At 33.7% G+C, this 10,674-nt stretch overlaps 1 protein-coding gene across 1 annotated transcript; it reads left to right on the forward strand.

Annotated features, from left to right (window-relative positions):
• The first annotated feature begins 5,189 nt into the window (after window positions 1-5,189).
• LOC143620882 (heavy metal-associated isoprenylated plant protein 45-like) lies at window positions 5,190-5,756 on the forward strand. Its single transcript, XM_077092467.1, has 2 exons — window positions 5,190-5,271; window positions 5,395-5,756. The coding sequence occupies exons 1-2, from the start codon at window positions 5,190-5,192 to the stop codon at window positions 5,754-5,756; spliced, it is 444 nt and encodes a 147-aa protein (XP_076948582.1).
• The last annotated feature ends 4,918 nt before the right edge of the window (window positions 5,757-10,674 follow it).

A 10,674-nucleotide genomic window follows, 5' to 3' on the forward strand; every position in this document is an offset into this window, starting at 1 on the left:
TAGATGATCCTTGTTGAAGAAACGGGGATCCTTGAGTTCGCTGACCCATGGACCCCTGTTGAAGGATAGGTGATCCTTGCTGGAAGATGGAGGATCCTTGAGTCTATTGAGCCACAGATCCTGGAGTAGTGAAATACAAAATCCTGGGCATCAAAGGAGTCTGATCCAACAATGGCCTCTTATTCTTCAAACATTGGAGTTTATAAGAGTCAAATTTCAATAAAAAAAAGTGTTGAAAATTTAAAGAAATTCCACAAAATATGTTTTAGACATGGTGTCTTCTAATGTCCAATTTCATGAACTTAATCTTCCATCTGTGAATCCATATTTGGAGCTTCACCTAAGGTATTACAAGTTTACAACTAACTGACTAAGATCGACTAATATTTATATTACTTACTGTTTTGGATAAAAATCTGCAAAGGATAATGTATCCAAATCTGTTATGTGAAGTTTAGTGCTAAAATGATAACAACGAATATGTAAACGAAATAATGATGAACACTGTGATTTGTTACGAGGAAAAGCCATTGATCTTGGTCGGATCGCCGGCACAAAAACCCCGGGTGATGACAAATCGTCTATCACCACTTTTATTAATCAAAAAGGGTGTTACAAGGGTTGGAAGCTATGATAAGCGAATACAAGTGTGTTTGTCTATTCTAGAATTACAGAGAAAAATCGTGTATGATGTGTTGTGATCTTCCTTCTAAACCTAGCTGATCAAGCTTCTATATATACATGATATAGAATAACTAATTCTCCTAATTTTTAGCCTTCAATCAAGTCTTTCCTTCATTGTAGCTGTTTCCTTCATTATCCACGCGGTTTATTGATTTGATTGCGAGAATATAGGTTAGACTTGGTCATTGGCCGTTGTACCTACCAAAATTATCAATATAACAAAGGAAAATCGTTAATAAGTAATAAGTACTGAGGATCATTGATCCTGACAGGATCTGCAACATATTCTAAGGATAATTGATCCAGATTATATGTCATGATAACATATCCACAGTGTCAAATTTTCTTGCACTAACACTTACACAATGGATAAATCAACTCCAACAAACATAGTTCTATTGAACATAGTAAACTTATAGCTTGGAATTCAACAGCAACATAATTTTGTTTTTTTTTTGTTTTTTTTTTGTATTTTCATGCATCCCAAAATAAAAAAACCAATCATCCTTCCATGAGTCGTTTTCTCGTGAACCTCTACACTAACACATCCTTTTATTAATATTATCTAAGATAATCATCTAATAAACATATTCAAGACTATAAATAACTCGTGCGAAAACAATAACCATCGTACCAACCATTGTAGCAGTACAATAGCCACCGGCCTAAGGCACCGGCTATTGCTACTATATCAAAAATTTCCAATTTTTCACCATTTCAACTAGCTTGTTTGATCTCAATAGGGGTGTTCATCGAATCGAATAACGAATTTTCAAGTTAATCGAATTAAATAATCCGAATAATTTATTTTTTTGCTACTATTCGTATTCGTATTCGATTAAAAGTTGAACTATTCGATTCGAATTCGTATTATATGTCATATTCGAAATTCGATTCGATTCGTATTTGAAACTCGAATTCGAATCAAATACGAACCGAATTCGAATAAATTCGATTTGATTCAAGTTCACTCAAGTTCACATATGTTAAAATTTTCAAAACCCAAAATCATAATTATAAAACACAAAAATATTAGTTTAAAGTTGCTACAATACCATGTAATAATAAGTTCAAAATTAAAATACAAATACTGTGGGATAAAAAATAGTGATATGTGCGGGGTTTAATATTTTGTAATTGACATTTATTATTTATGTTATGGATTTGGCCCTATCAAAAAAATTACACACACACACATATATATATACATATATTAATTTGAATTCGAATTTCGAATCGAATCAAATAATAAATCATAAATTCTTATTTGATTACTATACTTGAATACGATTCGAATCTTAATAATCGAATTCGAATCGGAGCGAATTTCGAATGTTTCAAATTCGGATCAAATTCTGAACACCCCTAGATCTCATACCTCCCATACCAGTGCCAACTATGAGGCAGGGTTGGGTAGTGGACCAACCCCGGCCAAACACCCTGATAGGCCCGCAAATTTCTTTCTAATTACTCTCTCCGTCCCATTATAAGTGTCCAAGTTTGAAAAACACAAAGTTTAAGATGAGTTTAATGATTACTTTTTTTTCTTACCAAATGACAATAATGCCTTTGAAAAGTGGACCCATCAATATTGTTTATTAATGTTAGTTGTGTGTGTTCAATGATAAACTTGGAAATTAACCAATAAATTTTAGAAGTGGACACTTGTAATGGGACAAATAAAAAAGAAAATATGAACACTTATAATGGGACGGAGGGGAGGGAGTATATGTATATTTTTGAAAATAATATGTATTCTTAATGTTGTTTAAACTCAATTCCTCAATAAATTATGACCCAAGTTTTTTCGTCTGCGATCTAAATTTTTTTTAACAATTTTCGAAGACAACCATGTCCCATACATGCTTCTAATCAACATTACCATAACAAATGAAGTTAATACACTATGTACATCAATGCCTTAATTCAATTGACAATTAGAACTCATCACAACTAGAATTCTATTATCCAATTTCCAATCGAACAATACGATTGGGTCAAATTTAATGACATCATTTTGAGTCTACACTTGTATATATACCGAGCTCGATCACACACACAAACATAAACAAACTTTTTTTTATAAATTAATATAATACTTTTTTTAATATGTAACAACAAATACGTTAGAAATTAATATAGTACACATCGAATCAACAATTTGTTAGGAAATCTATACAATATTCATACGTTTCTTCTTTGGAGCAATTTGAAATAATATGAAGACAAGTTTTTATAATTTAACTTTCTAAAATGTCAACTAGCTACCATATGACCATCCTAACAATTTCTGGCTCATGACAACTCACTTTCACATCCGATTCGATCATTCGAACCAATTTTCAAGTTTTATAAGAAAGCGTGTTTTTCGTATTTCTTTGTTGTAATATATTTGACAGCAGAAATGCACCTAGATAATTATTCCAACAAAGTTAATTCTTTGATGCATTGGCTAGTTTATATATATTAATATTTTTCTCGTCATGGGCATTGATGTCACTCTAGTAATTTAGGTGGAATTTGTGTAAACAATTTCCGGGAAATCTGGAACACGTATATAATATTAACAGAAAATATAATATCTCTACAGTTTTTTAAGTAGAATAATTATTTTCATTATTACCATTTTCAAAGGGTAATTACTTTAGTTTAAAATTGTAAAATAATAATAATAAACTTTAAATTTAAATTTGTTTGACCAGATTCTACCTCAATATTTGTATTTGTTATTAATGTGCACAAAAAAACAAAAGAACTTTATCGTTAATTTCCATTACCTGTACCTAAGAAAACCTGACATACATATCCAGCGGATCCTATATATTGTTATGGTCTGGATCCAACACTATGTAATTTTTGTAACAATCTGACAGCTATTTTAACAGCTACTAAAATAAATCTGAAACTCTTTTAAAAATTTAAACACATTTTCTAAGAAATTTCTATGCTGATGTGACATTTAAAAAAACAAGTTTCACCCGTTTTGTTATTTTAAAAGATATTATCAATTTTTCAAATTAAGTAATTTCTTTTCTATTATGATGCACACGCCCTGTAGTTGTCTTTTTGAGTTTTTGGTGTAGGTTCGTACAGAAAGCCATTAGAAATAGTCCGGAAGACAATATAAAATTATTAATAACATATATGCTAAGTTATTATTGAAACCACGCAAACTTGGCACACAAGTAACAAAACGTGTGCGGAGTTTTGGGGTATATATAAACACCAACTCCACCTCTTCCATCTTCAATTCTTCATTCACCAAATTACACACTGTTTTGCACAGCTCTATTTCAAGGCTCACAAACCATTACAGTCTGTGCTTACATTCCTCCAAATCTCAATCATGACATCAGTGAGCATCTCTCTCTCTCTCTCTCTCTCTCTCTCTCTCTCTGTCTCTCTCTCTCTCTCTCTCTCTCTCTCTCACTCTATTTGATTTAGTTTTTCAAAATGATATATTAATCATTAATAATGAACGAACAACAAAAGTTTAACCACCATGTTGGATGTGGTTTTAGCAAAACAATAACTTTCAACCCATGTATCTTTCATGTGTACTATAAAAAAAGCTCATTTTCGAACATATCTATAGTTGCATTAGTTGATGTTTGTCGAGGACATGAATGTGTCCTCGTTAATGGGATATGCTAAACGTATTTTTGTTTATTTTGAGGTGTGTTTATAAGTAATTTCTTTTGTCACCAAACCGGTAGCTTGAAAGTATTGGATAATCTATGCATTTAGTAACCAAGTGACTTCTAAGAAATTAATAGGTGTTGATTAATTACTTAAGAACCAAGTCAACCATAGAATAATCAATCCAAAATGTCAAAGTGAACATTATATTATGAGATCAAATACATTTTTATATGCTAGTTGTAACTTGTATTGTGAAGGTGTACAATTGGCGTATACATGGTTCCAACAGTTAATTTCATATAAGCTACATTAGTCTTACTTGAAAAATACTCCGTATTACATACTCCCTCCGTCCCATTATAAGTGTCATATTTTGACTTTTCAAAGTTTTCTTTTGCAACTTTAATCGTAAATATTTTTGTTCGTGTCATATAATACTTAATGAAAATTATATCAATGTAAAATACATTTAAAACCCAATACATTCATATATTTTACATCAAGTACTATATAACACAAACAAAAATATTTCCGGTCAAAATTAAACAAAAAAGACTTGAAAATCAAACTAGGACACTTATAATGGGACGGAGGGAGTAATACGTATATAAAACTACACACATATATTTAATATTTAAAGACTAGTATATTTTTTTTAACTTATAAAACAGTAACAAAACATATAATTTTGTAGTCTAAATACAAATTAAGCTTCATTATTTTTTTCTGTATTCTTATGTTATTTGATTAGTAATTCATTCATAACTCCGCCCCACGCATCGGATTGGTTTGCTTTCTGGCCGATTCCGAAAAACAAAAATGCAAAAACCCATGCATCTAAAACTAATTATTTTGTACTTTTCATGCAGATAATGGAGATGATTGTGAACATGGACTGCCATGGCTGTGAACGTAAAATTAGAAGAGCCCTTCAAAACTTAGATGGTACCATCTCTCTCCCTATATTCATATATATATATATGTATAAGTGCACATGCACACACAACAATCTATGTGTATATAAAGATTTAAAAGACATAATGTATGTTTTTATTTCTTAATTTTCAGGAGTGGAAAATATTGAAATAGACATGGACATGCAAAAGGTGACAGTGACTGGATGGGTTGATCAAGAAAAGGTCCTGAAGAAAATTAGGACAGGAAAGAAAGCTGACTTATGGCCTTTTCCAAACAATCACGAGACGGTTGTCTTTACACAGCAGTACGCGGACATGTATGGTTATCATAGCGACCCCTCGACTTACTTCCACGAGCAGCGGCCGGAGATCTTTACTCACAATTACTATGAACCACGGTATGATAATGCGTATGGCCGTCTGGAAATGCCTTACTCTTCAACTGGTGTACTTAGTGAAAGGGCTAGCAATGCATTTAGTGATGAAAATGTGAATGCTTGTTCAGTAATGTAAATATGTATTAGATTAATTGGTAAACACTTAATTAATTTCCGTGTAATATATCATTTCTTATGATTCGTCGTTCGATTCTTTCTCTTCGATTAATTACAACTCTCTTTTTGCTTTCAATCTCATGAATTTTCTTTTACATTGTGACTTAAAAAATATCATATACAAAAACACCCGGATTTTAGAATCCGCTTTCTTGTTTCAAACCCAATAAGATTAAGCTGATTCTGGTTGAACTTATCGAAGAGCGCATGGTTCTAATGTCCACAGGAAAGAAGTATTTAGTCGTTGAGGTTGGTGAGATTCAACCAACAGATAACGGGCCAACGATGTGACTACCTGAACCCTTAGATTTTAAGAACTTTTGTAGATGTGGTGTGAAGGATTACAAAATTGCAATTTGTTAGGAAGATGCCAAAAACCTTATAACAAAGCCAAATTGGTTTTTTTGAAAGCCAAATAATAATAATAATAATAATAATAATAATAATAATAATAATAATAATAATAATAATAAAAGTAATAAGGCTGAAGGTATGGAGTCGGGAAACATGATCGATACTGAGAGCCATGTCAACTAACTGGTATAGAGAGGATAAGGAGGATCCGTACGTGTGCACTATCCAATTGAAAGAAAAACTTGGTGAAGAAATTAAAGAAGTATAATTAAACATCTTGCCTTGATGAATGCAACCAATTAGAGTAAGATGGCATATCTCTAAGTACATTAAAAAATTAATGCAAGCCAGGCTTTGCTTCCGGTTATGAACTGTTTCTTGATCTATGGGCACCTTGATTAAGTCAATCATGCGAAGCAATTTTTTTATAATTCTATATTAAGTTTCTATTGTTGTTTGATTTTATACTTATATACTTTTTGCAGATTCGTTGTGTATTTACATTTTTAGGAGTATTTGATTACTTGAAATGTTTGTGCCCATTTTGGCTTGACCAAAATCTCAATTCCACTAATACCTCTCATGGTAATAGAGAGGAGTCGATGCGTGCGGATGTAATGTTCACACAAATTGAGAGTTGCATGTGTCTATATGATTTCAAAGTATTTGACATCATATCGAGCCATTCTATTGGAGTTGATAATTTTCTTTCTGAGGAAGTTGTATTATAATTTGTTATATGTTGATAAGGATGAATAACTTGAATTAAGAGCCAGTATTCAAGCAATAGTTTAGTGCAAAGTCAAAAGCAGACAAAGAAGTTTGTTTACGAAGATGCGGGCAGCCAAAAAGCCACATTCATCATACAGTAATAAACCGGCCAGTAGTTCATATAACAATTTGTGCATGTGCCAAACTCCAACGTCAAAGGCTAAGAAAGAAAGAAAACACGAGGCCCCTTAAACATTGTAAGTCTACTTCATTAAGGTGTTACAAACCTCTAATGAATCATACCCACTCAGGAACACCCTCCGTATGTGGGTAGCCAAGATCCTTCCCTACACGGTTCATATATGGGTAGCAAGGAACCTAGCTACTAGGCTTAGTTCTGTTGTGTTTCCTTACGTGCGTTCTTACTTTCGCCAGTATGTGTATCAAGTTCACTCCATTCTTCGATCGTTTTCAGAGCATATATAGGATGCGGTTCCTGACAAAAATTTTGGATTTCAGTCAATATTAGGCGTCCTGAAGATGATTGGTTGGAGATACAAAATTAACTTATACAAGAGATGATATATCATAATGATGAATATACCAACATATTTGGTCTTGATCTGTGCCGTGTTGTATTTTGCTCCCTGCATTGGTTAGGCTGGGATGTAGCATCCCGTGAATACGTGATCTTTTGAGATAGCTAATAGATATGGGTTGACAGTTGAACGTCTACTCATTGTCAACTAAACTACATCTAACTTCCACAATTTTTATCACATTTTATGGTCCGCATCAAGCCCCTCGTCATGGTGCCATTCCCATTTAACATATCAATGATAATCGCTATGTGGTTGCTAAGTTTCGAGGGACATATTTCCGATGCCACATATTAGTCTTATGTGAACCCGTTTCAGACATGATAACATAACAGGCTCTGAAAATCTCTATAGGTTGCATGTACATATATTTATTAAAACAAACAAATGTTGTTAAGCAATATCCGATATACTAAGCAATTAGAGTTAGAATAGTTGTTGGTATACGTATGTTGTCCATTCAATATTCTAACGGGATGGTGAGTATGATTCAATTTCTAAAAGCTATAAACATCGCATAATCCTTAAACATTAACCCTTGTCGAAAACATAGGTGAAAAGAATAACTAATCATTAAAACAAAATGAAAACATATGCATAAGTATATAATTAAATCCTCCAACGTTGAATCAAACAAGCATAATAATAACTAACAATTATTAATTATTTAATTAGCATATTTTAAAAGTTTGATGCCACAAAGAATTTTAATTTTTTTCTAGCCTTTTTATATATAAGATATATTTGTTGAATTAAGTTATGAATTAACTCTTTGATAGCATGGCCGGGGTTCGAATGATTTGCTTTTGTACATGGGAAAAATATTAATACTATTTGCACCATAGCTTTTTATGCACTTGTAAATATGAACTTTGGGATTTTTTGTGTTTTTTTTAATTGGCACCGTAACGAACGTGACGGAAACCGACTGAATTCGTGTAGACTCACCACGTTTTGTTTTAGTTCCGGTACCGTAACAAATATGATGGAAACCGGCCGAATTTGAATTGACTCACTGAATTAACGTTTGGGTTTTAGTAACACGCGAGTTTTACCATCTGACACCACCTCACTTGTCCATATCAATTTTTATAATTCTTTGGAAAATTGGTTTTAAATAATCCCAACTATGCCCTATGGAAAATAACATTCTGGATTTTACACTTGCCTGCTAACAGTCCCAACTATTGGTTTATTTAACGGGCCGCGACTAACAGATGACTAACTCCGTTAGTGATTTGCTGACGTGGCACACAAAGTTGTCAAAATTGCTTATGTGGCAACTTACGTGGCTCTGTATAAGAATGTTATTTCTCTCTCCTCCTGCAATTCACCAATCACCCGTCGCCACCAAACCCTAGCCCCGCCAACACTTTTGGAGAAACAAACTGATATAATTCAGAAACTCGATTGCTTCTTTTCATCGTAAGCCTCCTTGTACGTTACTTTTATTTTGTTCCACTGACCAAACCTCAACTTTCTCCGATACACCACCGAAACGTCAAAAGGTATGTTTCCATGTTTATTGATTCAAATTCATAACTCAGACACTAGTTATAAATCCAATCAGACAACCACTGTATCACCATCATCTCTCCCCATCGTTCATCAATTCAAGTTTCAAATATCCATCAAATGCATATGAGGGTTACTGATTCAAGAAAATTGGAGGTTGTAGAGGTGCATGACAGAAGCTGCAAGTGGCCACGATGGCGGCTGTAGATGGTGGGACGGCGGTTGCAGACGACGGCGGAAGGCGGCAGAATTGGTTAACGGAGGTTGCAGGTGCTGACATAGAAGAAAGCTTGGAGGAGAGGCGGCAGTGGCACGAAAGATCTATTGTAGCGGCGGTGATGGCAAAAAGTCTGGTGTGGCGGCGGTGGCCGGTGGTGGAAGTGGGTGGCCGTGAAGTGAAAAGGTAGCGGGGCTATAGATAGTGGAGGTAATAATAAGGGTTTATTATCTAGGGTTGTTGGTGGTGGTTGCCAAGTAAGCTACAATATAAGAAATTTTGACAATTAGGCGTGCCACATCAACAAATTACTAACGGAGTTAGTCATCCGTTAGTCGTGGCCCGTTAATTACAAATACACCAATAGTTGTGACTGTCAGCAGACAAGTGTAAAGTTCGGACTATTATTTACAAATAGGGCATAGTTGAGATTATTTAAAACCAATATTCCTAATTCTTTTTGTTTTAGTTCCAGTAACATGACGCAAGTAACCGAAACCGACCAAATTCGCGTCGACTTACTACCTCAACGCTCGGAACCGGTCAATTTCGCAACAATAAACTGAATATCGAACGAGCAATCCGAATTTGTATAGCGCTCTTCTTCTCATAAGTCATGGAATAAATAATGATCGTCATTTATATCTGCATTGATCTCCCATGGATCATGCAACACATACTCTCTTTAGGTAGTCCTTCGTCCCCCGGGGCAAACTTCTCTTCTAATGGAGTGGTTATAGGGATATCCGGCACACACTTCTCCCCTAAAGAAGCGATTGAATCTTGAACAGTTGATGGGATTGGATCTTCAACAGGTGGTGGGAGATTTTAATTTTCAATAGGTGGTGGGATTGGATCTTCAACATAAGGTGGATTGGATTCCGGTACGTCCAATGTTTTAAAAATTGGATTTGACTAAAAAATAGTACAACAGGTTGAACCGATTCAACCGGGTTGAATTGTTTACATTGTAATTTTATATAAATGCAACGTTAACTAAAAAAATAAACCAAAAGTATATAATTCCTTATTATATATAAACCAAAAGTTAATCCTTAATCAAAAAATAATACAAAAGTACTCGAATTTCAAAAAAAATCTAAAAGTTTACTCGTTTTAATGTTATTTGCAAGGTTAAAAGTAATTTCTAAAATATATGGGACACAAAATATCAAAGATCTCTTAGGCTTAAAACCGGTTTACCAGCTTGAACAATTATTTTAAAAGAACTGTCGGTTCGAAGTTCTAGCAAGCAATCCAAAAATAACGGGCTCAAAATACCGGCATGCTATGCAAAACCCGATATTACCGCTTCAATCGGCCGTTACAAACCTATTTTAAAACCTTGGGTACGTCTTATGGACACGGTTTTGTACCAGAGAAAACATTAATTTGTCTATTTTCCATGAGTAGAAACTTGATCAACTATTTGCTCTAGTTTAGATGAGAGATGAGAAATGTGGTTTTATAGGTTTCTAGAA

The sequence above is a fragment of the Bidens hawaiensis genome, unplaced genomic scaffold, assembly GCF_021521415.1.
Source record: "Bidens hawaiensis isolate Kalapana, Puna unplaced genomic scaffold, B.hawaiensis_p1.1 tig00002735_1, whole genome shotgun sequence".
Classification (NCBI taxonomy): Eukaryota; Viridiplantae; Streptophyta; class Magnoliopsida; order Asterales; family Asteraceae; genus Bidens; species Bidens hawaiensis.

Bases quoted from the DNA above. Each gene is read 5' to 3' on its own strand.
- LOC143620882 (XM_077092467.1), top strand. From the start codon at position 5,190: ATGCAGATAATGGAGATGATTGTGAACATGGACTGCCATGGCTGTGAA. The intron at 5,272-5,394 runs GTACCATCTCTC...CTTAATTTTCAG, and splicing joins AGCCCTTCAAAACTTAGATG to GAGTGGAAAATATTGAAATA.